The 20337-nt window shown below is 47.0% G+C and overlaps 1 protein-coding gene across 2 annotated transcripts; it reads left to right on the top strand.

Annotated features, from left to right (window-relative positions):
- Window positions 1–2595: 2595 nt before the first annotated feature.
- On the top strand, window positions 2596–19906 carry SVOPL (SVOP like). 2 transcript variants are annotated; one of them, XM_059472892.1, is made up of 15 exons: window positions 2596–2764; window positions 5507–5648; window positions 6169–6260; window positions 7223–7321; window positions 7759–7830; window positions 7934–8058; window positions 9323–9386; window positions 9728–9853; window positions 11623–11751; window positions 13413–13486; window positions 15679–15881; window positions 17090–17201; window positions 17590–17671; window positions 19140–19229; window positions 19582–19906. In XM_059472892.1, the coding sequence occupies exons 2-15, from the start codon at window positions 5570–5572 to the stop codon at window positions 19750–19752; spliced, it is 1518 nt and encodes a 505-aa protein (XP_059328875.1). In that variant the 5' UTR covers window positions 2596–2764; window positions 5507–5569; the 3' UTR covers window positions 19753–19906. The 2 variants fall into 2 exon arrangements, with proteins under 2 accessions (XP_059328875.1, XP_059328876.1); XM_059472893.1 differs by lacking the exons at window positions 2596–2764; window positions 5507–5648; window positions 6169–6260; window positions 7223–7321; window positions 7934–8058 and having other exon boundaries at window positions 7817–7830.
- The last annotated feature ends 431 nt before the right edge of the window (window positions 19907–20337 follow it).

The following is a 20337-nucleotide window of genomic DNA, read 5'->3' as shown; positions in this document are numbered from 1 at the left end:
CTCGGAGCAGCAGCTGGAGCTGAGAAGAGGTGGGCACAGGAGTGTGCCTATGACCCATGCATGGTCCCAGGTCACCAGTTCTTTGGGCATAAGTAACCTATGGCCCAGGGAAAACCTACACAGACATGACTGCAGATGGTGTCACAGGTGCTCAGCATATGCACATCACCTTTGTTTCTTCCTTCCAGCCTGTTTTGTCTATTCCTACTAAGGAGAAAAGCTGTCTTGCAGAAAGAATGGCCAAAGTAGTTTGATGCGTTATCAAACACAGAGAAAAGAGTTTGCTTTATGAAACAGTGGGTGAATTTTCTATACAAACACATTTTATCTTAATTGCAGCCTTCCATGTGATTGCAATGTAACTGAGAAGATGATTACCAGCAACAGATTATCCGTTCCTTTCAGAGCTTCTTGGTGTTTTGCTCTTTGTCTAAGGCTTACATTTTAAGCAAGAAAAACAAGTTATCCTGTGAATACCTCAGGTGAGAAGGTGGTCTGTTGTTTACTGTACTGAACAGTAACTCAAACATTGGGCTTAATTCAGTTCTCTCTCTCTCTCTCTCTGTGCAACCAAATAACACAGCACAGCATTTGTGATATGGGAATGATGCTTCCCCACTCCACAAGAGGACCAAGCCCACTAATATTCTAGAAGCATTCAGATTGCTGAGAGGCAGGGTTGCACTGATGCACTTTGAAGAGAGCCCTGGGTTTCACGTGGGTTCTTCTTAAGAATTCTTTAAAAACCTAGAAATGGTCCAGAGAGTGCTTTGCTTTTAAAAGGTTTTCCTGCAGAAGATGAGGAGGATGTTGGAGTGGAGTAGTGCCTGCCTGGTCCCTGCACAGCTGCTGAGTGGAACACGTTGTTCAGCTGGTTCTGTGGATGTGGCCATCAGGTGTGGTCAGGTCCAGCAGAAACCATTGTTGTAGACTAATAGACCCTCTTGGTACAACAGCCCAGTGTCTTTAACTGGACTGTACCCAGTGCTGGAAGAGCTGTGGCTTGTGATTACTTGACCCAAGCCACGACCTCAGCATTCCCCTCTGAGGATCTGTGCCTGTGGGGAATGGTGGGGAATGCTTCTGAACCCAAAGCTCATCCCATTGCTAGGGAGCAGTTTGTTTCTGAGAACTGGTGGCATGAGTTTAGTAATTTTGTAAGGAACAAACATCAAACAAAGCTCCGTGAATGACCATGTAGAAAGAAAAGGCAAAGAAAGGAAGTCAAGCAAACTGTTTTTAGTCACTCACAGCCATTCTTTCCTGAGTCTTTTATTCCTTCTTGTGAGAGCCTTCTCGCCTCTGTGTGCCTTCCCACCAGGACAACTTTGTGATGTGGAAGATGAAAAAAGCTGGGTCTCAAGTTCTTGTCCAGTCTCTTAGGTCCTCTGGACTGGTGATAATGAACTAGCTTTTGGACTGAGGTTTCAGAAACTCCAGGAGTCAACAGTTTCTTGGGATTCAGCCTCTGGCTTCTCCAGAAAACAGCACTTTCCTCAGTCTTTACCTATACAATGGCTCTTCATCATGTCCTTGACCAGCATGGAGACCTTTCTTTTCTCTGTCCCACTCTTTCATTTCTCCTGGACCTTTCAGACATTTCCATTTGTTCTTCACTCTGATCAGCCTTTGCTTTTCCATGGCAAATAAGTAGAATACCATGAGGTGGTTGGAAAAATGTAATAGACATAGTATCCCTTTGTGCAATCCCAAACACCTGGGCCTGAAAGCCCATCTTTGTGGCTTTGAACTTCACTGGAATTTTGGTCATTTTTTTCCCTTCTTTGCTGGGGAGCTGGAATGCTGAAGCATCCGCACTCTCCTGTCATTGCACACACGCTGTTGGAGTTTTTGCAATGAAAACAGAATGGTATGGATCTGGCAGCTTGGATGGTGCAGCTCATTGAGCAGATGCCAATAACAGCTGAATATTAGATATTATTAAGAAGAAGATATAAAATAAAACTGTGAGATAGCATGTGTTGGCTGGTACCAAATATCTTCTAGATGCTTGGAAGGATGAGATTCAGCTTGGGAGTTACTTTGATAAAACTATTGCACCATTGCTACCAGCTCAGTGTATGTATTCGAAACAGAAGGATTTTGGAAACACTGAGTAGTAAAGGTCAGCACATACATTCCTAGTCAAGCCATCATGGCACTGAGATTTGCTGCACAACAAGGCTGGGATCCCTGTGGCAGTTTAAAGCCATGAATGCTCCCTGCATTTTGCCACCCCATCAAGAAATTCAGAAGGATGAAGCAGACCTAATTTTTCTCATGGTGCTGGTGCCTGGGTTGGCTTTATCTGGCCTAAGAAGAGCTGGTGGCTGCAGTGCCCAGGCAGGGGATGGCCAAGGTGCCTGGGCACTGACTGCTGCATGACCAACCTCTGAAACCTGTGAGCTAAGATCTTGCTGGTGTTTCAATAATGATGTGTCCTAGCACTCTCTTTCCACCTGCTTGGAGTCATCCTCATAAGAAGGGATGAGTAAGCACCAACACCTGTGGCAGGCAGTGCCTGTGAAGGACCTGCAGATGCAGTGAGACAAGCACAGGTCAGCACCCTGCCTGCAGCACCTACCCCTGGGTGCTGGAGGTGGGTGGAGAGGGACCTGCCTGTGCCCAGCAAGGAGGAAACCTGACTCCTGGGAGCTGGATCCCAAACAAACAGCACTGCCAGCACTGTAAAAAGTAAATAGCAGAGGAGATACAGCCAGAAAATAGAAAAGGTCTTCTCCTCCGAGCCTGAGACACCACAGAGGTAAGAAAGCTTTGCTAAATACAAAATATTTAGTAAAATCTTGCTTAATATTGGGGGCATCTGATCATTTGTGTGATCAGATAGCCCCACTGTCACCTGCAGGGAAAGTTCTCAGCCAGAGAAGGTCTCTGACCTTACTGACAGAGTTCCCAGGTGGTGTCACAGGCAGCACTGCATGTTGTATGGCCTTTGTGCCTCACAGCCCTCTGGAGAGGGGTCACAGCATCATTCTGATGGGTCCCAGCAGCAGTTTCACTGTACTCTTGGTTGTTCCCTTCAGCTGGAGGATTTTTATTTTCCCTGCCAGCAACAGCTTTGTTACTGCTGTTCTTTTGGCTCTTGTAATTGGTGTTTAGTTGGATTTACAAATAGAGGGAAATGTGTTACTCCCTGAAGATAGACACTAGCTGCTCCATCAAGGCAAACAGGGCTGTGAAGGTTTGGATGAGCAAAACTCAGGTTGGTAGGGAATGTTAGGAGGTTTACTGTGCCTGCATGGATTTCTGGTTTTATTTGAGATGCTGGAGAGTGTGTCCCACCTGCTTACCAGCTGCTCTTTGTGGTTTTATTTGTGGCAGAGACTAGTGTGGTTCTCACATTAGGTGATACCTGCTGCCTCTGAGGTGCCTGGGTGCTGTGGGATGCTGGAGGTGGCCCTGCAGCCTTCTGCTTGAGCACATGACCCTCACTGTGAGTTCTGCACAGCAGCACCAGGGACTAGGGTTCCCTCCCCTTTTGTGGAGGAGTTGTGGCACTTCCCAGAAGGAATGCCCATAGCCCAGAGCAGGCACCAGTGAAATACTCCAAGACCCCTCAGTAAACAGTAGCAGGGCATGCCAGCATCAGGGTGGGTGGGCAAAGGCCCAGGCCTTGATGCTTGTCCTGCCACCACTGTGGGCTGTGCCTGTCACAGACATTTTGGGGGAGAGTGTCTGTTGAACCTGACAGAGTGTGATGTGGCAGCTTAGGGCAGAATGTGTTTGCAGGTCCCTAGTCACAAAGGAACAGAAAAGGAGGAGAACAGGTGCCCAGATTTTGTTATTGCAGAGCCTTTGGCAATTCAGACACACAGTAAATCTTTACATCTTCCCATGGGCTCTTCTAGGCACCTTGTTTGTTTTTTGTTGAGCTGGTTCCACTTGGAAGTAGTCCCTAGCTGTTGGCCATCATAATCAGCTGGTGACTCTGTGACACTGCTGAGAGACAGATGTAACCAATATCCTTTGCATATTCTTTGGTGCTGGGCTGTAATGACCTGTGACAGCAAGGTCAGTACATGTGACCCAGCTGACTAATCTGCCATTAGTCCTTAATGACCTCCTTCTAGCTGCACCTCAGTATAGGATCTGGGTGTCCATGCTGGAGTACTGTAATTCCATGCTTTCTGTGTTCCTGCTGCCCTCTATCTCAAAGGGAATTTTATATCTCTCATTGAATGCTCTCAGTCATTAATTCCCTCCACCTCTCACCCTTCTGCAGCCTCCCTGATCTCTGCTGGTTGGTTGTGAACACAGCCTGGGCCAAGCCCAGCACTCTTGAAGGGAGGTCATCAAAGGAAAGGGGGTCAGCAAAGTGCAGATGCACTCAGCAGGAAAGGTTGTGGGTTTTACCAATATGTGTGCTTAGGATTAACATGAGTTTTTCTGATGAGGAAAAGCAACAGTGGCCAAAAGAGGCCAAAAGATCTAGTGCTGAAAGCCAGAAACACTGGCAGGGGAATCCAGCTTCCAGTTGCAATCCAGAACGCTTGGCTGGGTTTATGGGTGCCCTGAGAGGATGGGGATTAGTGTGCCAAGGGATGAAGCAGAGGGTTGGTTTGCAGCAGGAAGCTGTGTGCTGTGATGGTGTTTGCAGGGGTCCCAGGATGAGGGAAGCGATGAGAATGTTGACTCCATGTTTAGAAGGCTTGATTTATTATTTTATGATAGATATTATATTAAAACTATACTCAAAGAATAGAAGAAAGGATTTCATCACAAGGCTAGCTAAGAATAGAAAAGGAATGATAACAAAATCCTGTGACTGACCAACAGTCCAGACAGCTGGACTGTGATTGGCCATTAATTAGAAACAACCACATGAGGCCAATCACAGATGCACCTGTTGCATTCCACAGCAGCAGATAATCATTGTTTACCTTTTGTGCCTGAGGCTTCTCAGCTTCTCAGGAGAAAAAATCCTAAGGAAAGGATTTTTCATAAAACTTGTCTGTGGCAATGTGCTGTTTGGGTGAGGAGCTAAGTGCTACCCCTGCCACCCTCAGGGTCCTGGGGTTAGGGAGCTGGCTGGGTCCCCTGGCTCTGCCTCAGTGGGGGCTCCCACCACACTGAGCACTTGCAGAGTGCAGCACCTCTACTCAAACCCAGCTCCACTGGGGAGCCTCCAACAGGGGCAACCACTACTGCTAGTATCAGGTCTTGGCTCCTGGAGATGCAGCATCTTTTAGAATGGCACTGCATTTCACTGTCCTCTGGGCTGGGGAAGCTGTCACATGCTCTCTTGTCTTAGCAGATCTCCAGTCTTCCCTAAGGCAATCCCTAGACTTTCCATAAAAGCAGCCAGTATGATGTGATGACTGATGTCTCTCCATTCAATTAACTTACCCTGTGATGTTTCTATGTGTTTTTCACCAAAACCCTAATGGGAAGGACATCTTCCAGTAGCTGCATGAAACTCATATTTGACTGTATGTGAAACTTTCCACTCCACTGTGAGAAACTGCCTTGCTGTTTTCTTGCTCAGGTGACTGTTGTGAGATCTCACAGGTAAATCCTAGCCCTGCCTGCAGTGACAGCAGGAGCTGAGATGGCCACTGCACCAAAAGAGGCAGAAAATACTATTGGCTTGGAGGAAATCCACACAGAGAGAAAAGAGCCACCAAAAGGTGGGTTTCTATTGACAGGACTGGAAATTTGAGTCCTTGTTTAGCTGGGGTAGAGGGAGGGTCCTCAGTTGTGCCACTCCAAGCACTTAAAACCTCTGTACATGGAGCCCCAACATCATCACCCTACATTCCCCTCCCACCACACCTACCAGGCTGGTAGCTGCTGCCTATGGCAGTGGGAAGAGCTGGATGGCTTGGCTTTTCTCAGGCCTCTGCTTTGTGTAAACATTTTATTATATTGGTAATTTGAGGATTCATTTACTTGGAATAATTTTTGAAATGTTAATCTGTTTCAAAAGCATTTTAAATAGTACAAGGCTGTCCTTCCTCCGTTTTCACTGGCTGCTGTTTCACCCGTGCCACCAGGACATCCAGGGGCTGGTCAGTGGACATAAAGCTGGTAGATGTTTCCAGGCTTTTTCTGGTGCAGTCCTACAGGAGCATGAGACATTTTTTATGAAGAGGAGGTACAATTTGACTGCTGATAGGTTTTGTGTCTTAATATTCTTTTCATGTTTAGGACAAAAGACATTTACAGTGGAAGAAGCTGTGGAAACCATTGGGTTTGGGAGGTTCCATATCATGCTTTTCCTCATCATGGGCAGCACTGGGGTAGGTATCTGCAGCCATCTGTGCTGACCTGAAAAAAGCTTTCTTCTCATTTTTTTCTCATTGCTGTGCAACAACAACCATAGGCACATACTGCTGCCAGCCCATTTTTCCCATACATACCTTCTCAAGCAGGATTTCTGCAATTTTCATCCTTAGTGAAAGTAGATTTTGGTCCCATTGATATCAGACCCATTTCAGGGCAAAGCTGAGTGGGTTGGCCCAAGAGCATCATGGTTTGGTCCCTGTTGTGGAGCACTGTCAGAACACATCTTCAGTTAGGGCCTGAAGGTTAGGTTCAGCTTCGCAGTTGTATTTTTCATGTCATCCCCATGGCACCCAAATCCTGTGCAATCTGGCTCAGAATGCCAGGCATCTTCTCACCCCTGGCTACCTGAAAAATTTCACAACTTTCATGGTCTTGGGTTAATTGTGTATCTGTTTTGGGAACTTGGGCAAAAGCTGAAGGCCAGGCTGGGCTAAAGATGTAATGAGGGTCCATCCATGAAGATTGCTGCAGCTGAGATTAAAAAGTCTGAAGCTGTGTGTAAATATTCAGCTCATTCCTAACTGAAGCCAGCACTGGGGCACACAGCCAATGGAGCAATGATGTTTTTAACCAAAAACAGTTTCAAGAGTTCATGATAGATGTATCCAAGCAAGCAGCTTGGTTTCCAGAGATGGCTGAAGATCTTCTAACAACCCAGCAGGATAAGAGTCTTCTCTGCCAAAGATGACTCTTTCCAAACTTCCCAGATACACAGTGTTCCTTTCTCTCCTCCCTGTCACCCAGATCTCCCAGGTCAGGAACACTGCTCAGACCACTGTGGAGGTACCTTGGCTTCACAGGACTGATCTGACATGGTGGAACTGCCATGGCTGCAGGCCTTGTAGGACTGAAAGACTTTTCCCTGTGGGTTTATTGTGGTTTCCCTTCTTGCTGACATACACACTTGTTCCCAAAGGTGGTTGAAGCCATGGAGATCATGCTGATAGCTGTTGTGTCCCCTCTCATCCGATGCGAGTGGCAGCTCCAAGACTGGCAGGTGGCTTTAGTGACAACAGTGAGTGACTCATGTTCCCCTAAACTGGTCTTCCACCATGTGGCCATAATCTTGGGTACCACCATGGGTTTTGGAAAGCACATTTCCCAGCAAACTAAATTCCTAGGTTTTGGCAGGAACAAGAACAGCGCCACAACTGCAGACATCAGAAATTAAGCTGATGAGAGCAGATGTCCATGCTCAGAGCAAGTAATACCAAAGCAAATCTCCACTTCCACATTCTTATTTTGAAAACCCTGCCACCCACCCCCAGCTTTGAGGGTTGCAGCAGTGAGTGCCTACACAAAGGAAGCCACCCCCTGAAAGCCTCTGGGTTCCGGGCGCCACAGTTCATCCTGCTGCCCTGAGAACGCACAGCTCACCCACAGCTCAAAGAGCAGAGCTGCCCCACGTAGCTGGGAATGTGCCCTCCACAGCTGTGTTCCAATCCCCCTCAGATGGTGTTTTTTGGCTACATGGTGTTCAGCATAGTGCTCGGGCTCTTGGCTGACCGCTATGGCCGCTGGAAGGTGAGTGACCGCTGGGGCTGTGCATCCTTTTCCTGCGCTCCACAGGAGCCATGCACCTGGCTGAGCCTGTGCCTTAATGACCCTAATTCCTGCTCTTTTGCAGATCCTGCTGCTCTCCTTCCTCTGGGCAGCCTATTTCTCCCTGCTGACCTCGTTTGCCCCGTCCTACGCCTGGTTTGTGTTCCTGCGGGCCATGGTGGGAGGCGGCGTGTCGGGCCACGCGCAAGGGTAAGGCTGTGCCAGTCACCTTCCAGAGAAGGTAACGGAGGGGCTGCAAGGGGAAAGGGACCAAATTCCCACATCACCTTCAAACAAAAAGTCATTCTGTAATTTCCCTAAATCCTGGTCAACTGGCCTAATTTGCAGTTCCCGAGGACTCCTGAGGCCGGGAGTAGAGGGGGCAGCTGGTTTACATTAAACTGGTGACAGAGGGGTTATTAAGCACATATAAAAACAATTAGACGGGTGACAGATGAGTTACCCGTCTAATTATTTTTATGAGTAAAATGAATAAAGGCTGCTTCCTCCTTAAAAAAAAGTCACAACAATTCTGCTTAAGCAGAAAATTGTTTTTGAATTATGTGCAATGTTCCCACTGAAATTAAGTTTTTGTCTTGTTGGGGCAGGAAGGAGGATGTGAGGAAGAAAAATTCACAATATTAACAACCACTTCTCTAGGGGCCAGGAAAAATAGGGATTTTTTTGTTGACTCTCTTATGGAAACAAATGAAACATTTCAGCACCATCCATGGTTCCTGGTTGCTGCCCACAAAGGAAAGCCCTAAACTGGTCACATTGACCCAAAAGCCCTTTGCTGAAGGAAAGGATATAGAGGAAAGAGATACTGTTGGGAGAAGGCACCAGAGTCATGCATCTGCTGAGCTGCTGACACAGCCTCCCTCACAAGAGGGCCCCTCTTCCCTGGCCATGGAGGCTGCTCATGAGCCTCATGAAGATGGAAGGAAATGGAACATTTTTATAAAACACTTCACTGGCTGAGACAGAAGGAGCTACTGAGGGCCTCTTCCCACCCCTCTCTCCCTGTCCAGCTAAGGAAAAACAATTCCACTGGGGACCTTGAGAGATGACTGTGCCATGAGCCCCCTGCCCCAAGGGCATGCCAACCATTTAAAAAGCAGAACATTTCATGGAAAAAAAAAACCTTTACTAAAATGAACATATCTATGCCTGTGCTGACACCTCAGTCACCCCATAGGACCTTCCCATAGGTTTCCTGATGTATGGACTGCAGTGTTTACCTGCTTGTATCCCACAGCCATGGGCTGGAAAGCATTCATGCCTTGCATGTAATTTGGTGCTGGAGTGGGAGGAATATTGGACAGGGGGTCTTTGTCTCTGGGTGCTCAAGGTGGAAGAGGGATGGTAAAAGGGATAATATTCCTTCTGTGAGTTGAGCTGAAATGTTACTTGATTTGTATGGAAATTCTCATTGCAACTGTATTTCTGCTTTTTTTTCCCCCTCTTTTGCTAGACTTATCATAAAAACGGAATTTTTGCCCACCAAATATCGGGGATACATGTTGCCCTTATCTCAGGTAAAAGTGAGCACATCACTGTTTTTTCTGTCTCCAAGTCCCAGGAGATTACTTAAAGCCACCCAGCAGTGGCTTTAAGTACAGTTGTATCCACAGCAAATTATTGTTTTTTACCTGGAGCTGATTAAGACTCCCTTCACTGTCCTTCCCCAAATGTTTGTCTTTCCCTTTTTCCTCCCACCCAAGCCCAGCTTCTCAGACAGCCACAGGATGGCTCAGTTGAACCTCACCATTCCCTAGCACATTTCCCCATCTGTCCACAGAACTGGATCAGAAGGGAAGAAAATAAACGAATCATTGCCCTGTGTTCATGTTCTAACCCCTTGCTTTCCCTTGGAAAGGTGTTTTGGTTGGCAGGATCCTTGTTGATCATTGGCCTGGCATCAGTGGTGAACCCAACCATCGGCTGGCGGTGGTTGATCAGAATTGCCTCCATCCCTGGCATCCTTCTCATCCTGGTGTTCAAGGTAGGAAGATCTCCGCTCTCCACTCCCTGCTGTACTGCCACTGCTCTGATGTCTGCCCAGGCACCATTGCCCTCCACTGCCTTTATCCTGGGGTTCTTCTTGTGTTCTCCTTGCTCCTCTTCAGTCCTCTCACTCAGCAGCTTGGTAAGGTCCTGAAGTCCTGGCAGGCTGCAGACAACCTTCTGGGAGATGCCACCTTGCTGGTGATGGCCTGGCCTTACTGGTCTGCTGTAGCCCTCCAGCAGCCCAGGTTCCAGTGTCCAGGCTGCCAGCAGGGATTGTAGTGACAGGCCAGGCACCAAGAGGAAGACAGGCTGGATAATGTATGAAAAAAAATAACAAATAGTACCTTCAGTCTAATGCTGGGTGAATGCACACTCTCTTCAGTCTTAACATTTTCTAGGGCTGAGGAAAGTAGCCTCAGTGAAGTGTTCACAGTTTACCCAGGTTTCCTTCTGCTCCAGGAAAACCAGCCTTGGACATGAGAACCATCTGGTTTGTGCAGGGTGGTGTGGAAAATCCCTGTTTGTAGTGCTCATTGGCACTGCAGTGCTGAGCTGTAGCTGCTGGAGGCTATAGAGATGTAAAAGCTCTTCCTGCAGCTGGGTGAATGCACATTTCCATCTGGGGTGCTACCTGGGCAGGCAAATGTAAGGTTGCTGTGAGTGTACAGATGTATAACCTGGATGTTTAGTTTCCCTGATTATTTTTGCCAGAAAATTTGGATACCTGAAGTTTTTAATCCAGGGGAAAAGAAAAGACAGAGTTAGTATACATACCTTTAAGAAAGGGGCCTTTAATTTACATTTGAGTGAAATAGATGTAATTGTTTATAATTTAATAGAGCGATTTAATTTTAAAAGCATTTTATTTTGGAAAGAGCACCAAATGCTAATGACTAGTTACATTACAGCCACTTCTTCCTTTTTATTGAAATGGCCTTGTTGTGCCTTCCAAGACTTTTGCTTCAGCACTAATATGTGCCTCATGTCATTTTAGAGCACCAATTAATTCAGGATTGTTTTTGTTAAACCTGTGTCTTTGGCTTTCACCTTTCACAAGCACTTGACCCAGATCAAGTGGCAGACCCCTGGGAGCTAGACCCCAAATGGGTTTGTGGGGCAGGGTGAGTCCCCCAGCATGGGGAATGGGGTCTGGGGCACACAGAGTACCCCAGTGACCACCTTAACCATGACCAGAGTGACCACCTTGACCTGTGACTACTTTGAGAGTAACCACCTGTTCTTCATGATCACCTTGTCCACCTTGAGAGTGACCACCTGAACCCTGCGACCACCAGGGCCCTCTGACCCCCCTGAGAGTGTCAACCTGACCTTGGGGCCACCTTGACCACCTTGAGAGTGACCACCTGAACCTTGTGACCACCTTGTCCACTTTGAGGGTGACGACCTTGACCCTATGGCCACCTGGACCCTCTGACCACCCTGAGAGTGACCACCTGGACCTTGTGACCACCTTGACCATGACCCCAAAAACCCCAAACCCAAAATACCAAAACCAGAGTCCCCCAAATCCCAAACCACCAAACCTCAAAATCCCCAAACCCAAAAACCCCAAAATCCCGAAACCCCAAAAAAACTCACATCCCAAACCCAAAATCCCAACCCCAAAACCCATGGGGAAGGACAGACAGGAAACTGCTCCAGCTCATGAGGTGCCCTGTGCCAGCCTGAGCAGGCTCCTGGGCACGCTGTGAAGCTGTGAGTAGGACAGGAGAGGTGCAGAAAGGCTCCCTGCTCTGCTTGCAGTTCATCCCGGAGTCGGCTCGGTACAACGTGTCCACGGGGAACGCGGGGGCTGCGCTGGCCACGCTGCAGAGGATAGCCAGGATCAACGGGGCAGCCGTGCCAGAGGGACACCTGAGGGAGCCTGCCCAGGTGAGTCCAGGGATCCAGCCCGTCCATCCCAACAGGGCTGCCAGCATCTGGGCTTCAGGGAGGGAGCGGGACTGCCAACCACATCTTGCTCTGCCTCTCTCGTCCTCCTTGCCTGATTCTTTTCCAAACAACTGCTGAAAGTAATGATGAAGATGTCAGTTTTCTTTTGGAGAAATGTGACAGTGTTCACAGGGGTCTCAGGTTGAGGGAAGAGACTAGGGTCTGTCTCTATGTTTCAGAGGGCTTGATTTATTATTTTATAATATATATTGCATTAAAACTATACTAAAAGGATAGAAGAAAAGGTCTCATCAGAAGGCTAGCTAAGCTAAGAATAGAATAGCAGAGAATGATAACAAAAGCTTCTGTCTCAGACAGAGAGTCTAAGCTAACTGACTGTGATTGGCCATTAATTAGAAACAACTCTATGAGACCAATCACAGATGCACCTGTTGCATTCCACAGCAGCAGATAATCATTGTCTACATTTTCTTCCTGAGGCCTCTCAGCTTCTTAGGAGGAAAAATCCTAAGGAAAGGATTTTTCATGAAAAGATGTCTGCGACAGAGAAACAGTAACCTTGGCCTTCAAAACTGAATGGAATTTTTTGCTCTTTTTTTCTTTGCTGTGAAAAATTTTGGGCTAAGAAAATATTTGCTTCCTTTCCCTACTGGCAAAGCATGCTGTTCCTTATTGCCCACCCATCCTGCAGGGATGTTCCCTCTGCCATGGAATCTGGGAGCTGTCCCTTGGGGTCTCTCTCAGTGTTGTGACTGGGCAGGCTGCACAGATCCCTGCCATGAGCTCAACCCAGTGCTCCCAGAGGCTTCTCCAAGCCCCTGGCCTGGCTTGTCCACTGTGTCCCAGGACCACAGATCCTGAGTGTGGAACCACAGACCAGCAGGAGACAGTCAAAGGAGGAGAGACCTTTTCACTGATAGCATTACCTGTACCTGTAAGCAGCCGAGCAGCTCAGGAGTGGATTGCTGCTGGACTGAAGTGCCCAAAAACATGTGTGGGTGTCCTTTGACCCCCAAGACAGGAAGATAAGACAAATCCATTGTTCAGGCCCCCAAAATTATTCAGCTCTTTTAAATCCCTTTCTTGGATCTTTTTCCTGCATATTCAATCCCACAGGCACCGAGTATTGTCCTTAGCAATTCATGCAGGATGCTGCTATTGTATTGGAATTAGTAAGGATTAAAGCTTGCCTGTAATTTAATTGAATTTATGTAATGGACCCACATTGGATGTGGGAAGGGCTGTTGTTAGTTTTGCCCTCTCTCAGGCTTAACCAATAATGAGGAAAATAAAAATAAAGTCAACCCACACCATCCCTGTGAACTTGTCTCCCCTCGGTGGTGGGACCCCGGAGGGCAGCAGGTCAGGCAGGGCCCCCAGTGCCTGCCAGTCTCTGCTCACTGGCACTCCAGGCTCTCCAGAAAGATGTACGTGTCCAAAAGCTTGCTTCACAGGCAGAGCAGTGAGAGCTGACAGAAGCCACAGCAATGCTGGCCCCCCAACAGAAACCAGGGTCCCTCTGGCACCATCACGGTCACAATGGGACCAGACTGCTCAGAGGGGCATAAGAGGGCCTGGAGTGACATCTGCTCTCACAAATGCCTTTATAGAAACTTCTATTTCTATTCTGTGATTTTCAGGAAAGAAGGGGAAGATTCAAGGACCTCATCCACCCCAAATACCTCAGAACCACTTTGCAGATATGGATCATATGGTAAATATTTTTTGTCTCTTGCTTATCAGCTCATTCTCTTGGTTGACAGTGTGCAGGGAGCAGGATTCTCCCATTGACTCTGCCTTTAACAGGACACCACTCTGCCTCTGATGGTGGCAGGGTGAAGGGACATGGATCACCATAGGTTTGTCCTGTTTCAGAGCACACCTCAGACACCCTGACTGGTCGCTGTTAACTTAGGCAGAAAAGGGCTGGACTTCCAGGATGGTGCTGAGTCCTTCCTCAGGACAGAGCAGCTCCTGGGAGCCATGGGGCAGAGCCCACAGCTGACTGCAGTGGGGCCAGCTGTGTGCCTGCAGCTCTCCTTCCCTGCTTGGGGAAAACTTATTCTCCCCAGGGATGGCCAAAGGACTGCTGAGACAGGGCGCTGACAGAAACACATTCACCATTACCAGTGCTGCTCCCTGGGGGAAATTAGGGCTGAGGAGACAGGTTTCATATGCAGTGTTCCTAGGAGCTGTATGCAAGGGTAATACATGTTTCATTGGCTTTGCTCTCTGGAATGGAAATGTATAAATAATAATTGAGAACCCATCAACCCAAAATGTTGTGAAGTCAGGCCTTGAATTTTTTATGTTTCTTTTCCCCTTGACTTCTATGAATGTTATGAAATATCTTTTTGGTTTTTTATCTTTCTTTGTCTCCTAGTTGTCCCAGGAGCTCCTGGTTCATTCTCAGGTCTGCATTTCCATCCCCCTCAGCATTTCCTGCCTTCCCAGGTGGCCCAAATTCTGCTGCTCATTTCTGAAACTGCCAGGGGGGATAAAAAAGTGAAAATTACTTTTCAGCCTGCTTATGATCAGGTGTATTCTGAATTACTTGATAATGACAAAGCAAGGCTGCCCTCACCTGGGTCCCCCAGGGGGTCACAAGTCCTGTCAGCAAACCTGCTCCAGCATGGGCTGCTCTCTCCACAGACCCACAGGTCCTGTCAGAAGCCTGCTCCAGCATGGGCTTCCCATGGGGTCACAGCCTCCTTCAGGCATCCACCTGTTTTGGCATGAGAACCTCCAAAGGCTGCAGGTGGATCTCTGCTCCACTGTGGACTTCCATGGGCTGCAGGGCACAGCTGCCTCACCATGGGAAGCATGGGAATCTCTGTTCTGGCACCTGGAGCACCTCCTGCCTTTCATTCTTTACTGACTTGGGTGTTTCTCACACCAGAGATGTTTCTCAAACATGTTCTCACTTCTTTCTCTGGCTGCTGTTGCTCTTTTCCAGTTCTAACAAATGTTATCCCCGAGGCACTACTGGTATTGCTGATGGGCTCAGCCTTGGTCAGCAGCTGGAGTTGGCTGGCATCAGCTCTGTTGGGCATGGAGGAAGCTTCCAGAAGCTTCCCATAGAAGCCACTCCTGTAGTCCCAACCCACTCCCAAAACCTGGCCATGCAAACCCAATACAAAGCTGGGCTATGAGCTGGGGTGAGGTTTACTGAGAAAGAGCAGTGCCTGGATGTAGGAAGGAGGGCAGTGCCATGGCACAGGTGACCAGTGGCCTGCTGGATGCCAGAGCCACCTCTCTGCTCAGGTAAGGGGCTCCATCATGCAGCAGCAGAGTGTGGTCACCAATTGTGGCAGTGTTGTTATGAGGGTCCCCAGGACGAGGTGAGAGATGAGAATTGACTCCAAGTTCTCAGAAGGCTGATTATTATATTGTATTGTATTGTATTATATTATATTATATTACATATAGCATATTACATTGTAGTATATTGCAGTATATGATATGATATTATAGTACAGTATAGTATATTATAGTATAGTATATTATAGTATAGTATATTAAAATTATATACTAAAATTATACTAAAGAAAGAGAAAGGAGACATCAGATGGCTAGACAAGAATGAATAATGAAAACTTTTGAGACTCAGAGTCTGACACAATTGGCTGTGATTGGTCATTAAGTTAAAACAATTCACACAGAACCAATCCAAAATGCACCTGTTGGTAAGCAACCTCCTAAACCACATTCCCAGCAATCAGATAATTACTGTTTACATTTCTTTTCTGAGGCTTCTCAGCTTCTCAGGGGAAAAATCGTGGCGAAGGGATTTTTCACAAAATATGACAGTGACAGCAGAGATTCCAGGGCACCCCAAACCTTGCATTTGAGTATCCTCACCTTCCCCATCACGGCTGCACCTCACTGCAGCATTTCTCCCCACAGGCTTGGCATAGCTTTCGCTTATTACGGTGTTATCTTGGCCAGTGCTGAGTTGCTGGAGCGGGACCCCGTGTGTGGCTCTGCAGCCCTAGCCCTGCAGGACTCCAGTGATGACTCTGAGGAGAGCCACAGCCCCTGCCACTGCCACTTCTTTGGGCCTGCTGCCTACCAGAGCATGATCATCAGCACGGCCGGAGAGATCGCACGTAACTGCTTCCCCCATTCCCACTGCCATTCCCCTCTAACAGCGCTCACTGCAAAGGTTTGAGCTGTGCCTGAACTTGGTGACAGGGGCTGACATGAGCTGGGCACTGCTGGCAGCTTCTGGGATATACAGACCACGAGCCTGTGGCTCCTGGCTCAGCAGGGCACTCAGTGGGGCACACCTCAGGCTGGGCTGTGGGCAGAGTGTCTTGGTTTGGAAAGACAGGAGTCTCCTAAGGAAGGCAGGAGCCTCCCCCTGAAATGGAAAGTATAAACCCTCCCCACCCCTCCAAATTGCTATAAATTTCAAATTAAGGGGCTCTCAGGCAAAATATATGGGAGCAGGAAATAACAGTTCTTTAATAGAGAAGGGGGAAAAAAAAGGATAAAATAAACAATGCAGTACCTTAGAACAACACTGACAGTCAGAACACAACCTGACACGCTGTTGGTCAGGGTGTTGATGGCAGTCCAACTGGAATTGTGGCTGCAGTCCTCCTGCAGTGTCAGGTGTGGTTCTGTTGGAGCAGGGATCCTGTAGAAGGGTGTAGTCTTCCTCTGAAGATCCAGTGGAAGGAGAGGCAGCTGTTCCTCTGGGAAATCCAGTGGAGAAGCCATGCTGATTTTTCAGAACCTCTGGATTATATCTGGGTAGCAATGCTTGGCTCCTCCCTCTGGGTGGAGCATCTCCCAATGGGGTGTTATAGTTCTTATCAGCCATGCAGTGACATTCAATAGTCTGTTATCAGCAGATGTCCCCTCCCAGAGGGAGGTGTGATTGTGATCACTCAGAGAGAGAGATAAGGCAAACTGCCCACTTGACAAAAGACAGTTGCCATACAGATGATAATAGAATACATCTTGCCTTGCAATCTGGAACAGCAGAGGGAGCAAAACCACCCAGGCCTGTGCTGCCCACCCAGCCATGTCTTCCTTGCATGGCTCAGGACAGACATAGGTGTCCGGGCTCAGCACAGCCAATTTCAGAGAAGCACAGGCTTCACCATCTGAGGGGAAGGGTGAAACATAAGGGACATGGGGGCAAATCACAAACTTTGGGTGCAGGAGGAGAATTATAGTGTTTGTGCATTTTACAGGATGTTTGGTAGGCACCAGGTATCTTTGAGTCACACTGTGGTGTGTCTGTCAAAGCAGACAATCATTGCAGTTAGATCATCAAATGTTTAGTGGTTTTCCTTTTTATTTCCAGTGAATCCTGTGAACATTCTCAGCATCAATCTCCTTGGAAGACGTCTAAGCCTGTGTATCACCATGGGATGTACAGCTCTGTTCTTTCTTCTCCTTAATATCTGCACCTCAAGGTACTCTATGTGTCTTGTTTGAGGGTATGCAATGCTGAGGGCAGGAGCTCTGGTATTCTCAGGTCACCAGCCTGTCAGGCCAGTAATTCTTGTAGGTCTAAGAAAAGCCTCTGACAGGCTCTCCTTTTCCTGGGAAAGCTGTGGCAGCAGATTCTGTGGTGCAGTGGTGTGCAGAGGGGCTCACTTGTACTACTGAGCCCACGTGGCTTCCCCTAAGCATCCAACAAGCTGCTTTCTGGCACAGTCCAGAAAATTAAAAAAACGTGTGGACAACATGCACTGGAAATAAGTTATATTTTTCATTCCATTTTTTCTCCTTTTTCTTTCTGACATCTCTGCTGATGCTGCTTGGTGACATTAACTCTGCTCCACATGGCTTTCTCTCCAGGGCAGGCATGGTTGGCTTTCTCTTCATGCTGCGTGCCTTGGTTTCAGCCAACTTCAACACCATCTACATTTACACAGCAGAGGTGGGTTCTCCTTGAGGTATGTTGAGCTGCTTGGAGGTTTCAAATACCGTTTGTGTATACCCAGGAATGCTGCCTGCTAGCTTGTGGACTAGTTAGGAGTCACCTTCCTAGAACTGTGTATCTCTGGCATCTTGGCTGCAGTGTTTTCATATGCAAGATGAAAGAAGGAGTCAGAAAACCAGCTTGGAGATGACAGGAGTAGATGTGAGTGAGGGAAGAGGAGTGCCCTACTAAGCCAGCTGTTGCCCTGCTCCTATAAAATATTATTTTTGAGGATGTTGGGTACCACTGTCTTCAAAAATCCACAATCTTTCCCCTATTTAACCCCCACAGTGAGAAAACAGACTACCACTAAAAGGAACATTTTCCAGCACTTAAGGGTCTGTATGAGGTAGTATATGGGGTTATATCTATGATTCTTTTCACTTAATGGAAATTGCTGTCTGCAAAAGGTTTTAATCCTTTAAAGATCTTTTCTTCACACAACTTTGGAGCCATGAGTTCTGTGAGTTAAGTTTAAATTGTTTGGTTTGGTTTTTTTTGTTCTTTTAAAAAAAAATTGTATGGTGTTAAATGGATTTCCTTGTTAATTGATTAAAGTGATCCAAAGCAAACAGAAGTAGCTCCCTTGCACTTTTCATAGTGCACTGTAATATTTAAGCTTGCACCTGGCCTTAATACCACAATTTTAGCAGTTTTGAATAAGTTGCTGTTGATGTAAAGACCATTGCTGTACCAGCCAAAGCATAAATCAGTTCTACTCACAATTTAATCAATGATCAAAATCTTTTGAGCCAAGTGCCTGGGCTATTCTTTAATAACTTACTCAATTTCCTTGGCCCAGTAAAGTATTTAAAAAGGCTTATATGAGTATACTTGCTAAAATCTGTGGATATTAAGAGGACTAGAAGTTCAGTAAAATTCACATTTAAGTGTTTCATTGGCACAGGTGTTGGGGAAGTGTGAAAGATAAACAACACAAGGCATATTTTTCTAAGCCTATTTCTTACTGGGATCTGTTGTTCTTTTTCTTTCTTCTAAACAAAGGTGCTGTTGATAAAAATGAATAGGCAGACTTGAACTCTGCAGACAATATCTTTTCTTCCTGCTTTCAAGTTGCAGGGGAGCCCAGCAGTATAAACAAAAATTTTCCTTTACCATCCAATCTAACCTCTGAGATTTTGATCATAGGGCAAGGAAATGAAGTAGTAGTAGTGATGCTAAACAAAGGGGAATCACAGCCAGCTTTGACTTGACCTAAAACTTTACTTGAGGCAAAAAAATGAGATATTTGTAATTACTCAAATGAGGCCCAAGGGAGCTTTTATTTCTTTTCATATCTTATCCCATTAGCTGCCCTTGATAACACAATGGGTCTCTCTGATAAAAAGTTTTAAAAAGCTAAAGGAAAGTACAGATATTGCAGATTGCTGTTGCACTAATCCAATTTATTTCTGGCCTGTTTTAGGTTTATCCCACCACAATGCGAGCGCTGGGGATGGGGACAAGTGGGGCATTGTGCCGTGTGGGAGCAATGGTGGCTCCTTTTATATCACAGGTAAGAGCATGCTTGATAGTGTTGGTAAACATTGTGCTGAACACTACCATCAAATACAGAGATGTGCCTGAAATTCATCCAAACAAAAAGGGAGGATGTAATCAATTCCCTCCCAACTCCATATACAGAGTGCTTGGGTGGTCCATGCCAGATGCAGCTTTGAGAAACTCTGTGATGAGAGTTCAGCTTACTAGTATGTGATACTTTCTGAAAGCTCTTAAGGTTCACAAGATACTGTTTCTTCTATTGTGGAGTCTCTCAGGCACTTGTGACCCTTTGTCCACTCTTAATTGCTATTTACTGCCAATCCCCCACACCAACGAGCTGCTGTTTGATGGTCTTTGCCCTGCAGGTTCTCATGAGTGCCTCTTTCTTGGGAGCCCTGTGTCTCTTCTCCTCTGTGTGCATCATCTGTGCCATCTCTGCAGTGACACTGCCCATTGAGACCAAGGGCAGGGCCCTGCAGGTGGGTACCACCCCTCCAAGAGCTCCTGTGGCTCCAAAAGCTGTTAGAGACTTGTGATGATGCAGCCAGAATCCAAGCCCAGCTCTCCTGAGTTTTCTCAAGCCTGACAGCCACTCACAGGAATGTGCTGAAGGAAAAACAGCTTCAACCACTGCTAACCCATTTGCCCAAAGCTTGCTTCTTGTGAAAGAACAAGCCAGGATGCCTGCCCCAGCCACCTCATGTCAGTATGTGAGCTTTAGCTGGTGCAAGCCCCTCTTTACATCTCTCTCCAATCCGGACTTGAAGATGCAGCTTCTCAGGCACATGCTCTGCTCAGCCTGTGCTGAAAGGAGAGAAGACAACAGATGCACAGAGCACCTAAAGTAACAAAGTAATTTCTTAATAAAATTCAAGGCCCCTTCATCAGTCCATCAGCTAAACACATGTAGTCAGTGTTCTCTATAAAGCAAATAGCCAAAACACTAAGACCAAAGATTAAGGGGGAAAGTTTAAATGTGTAAGGCACACCAGTTTAATCAGAGGAGGTGGTGAGCAGTCCTGTGATTCCAATAAATTCATGTACACTAACATGGAGATTTTCACGGCATGAAGCAGCATGGCCACACCACTCTGTGTCTATTCAATTTCAACATTCTATTC

This window comes from Ammospiza nelsoni, chromosome 5 (genome assembly GCF_027579445.1).
Source record: "Ammospiza nelsoni isolate bAmmNel1 chromosome 5, bAmmNel1.pri, whole genome shotgun sequence".
Lineage (NCBI taxonomy): Eukaryota > Metazoa > Chordata > Aves > Passeriformes > Passerellidae > Ammospiza > Ammospiza nelsoni.
Note: the sequence above shows the minus strand (reverse complement) of the source record. Positions and strands in the feature narration are given on the sequence as shown.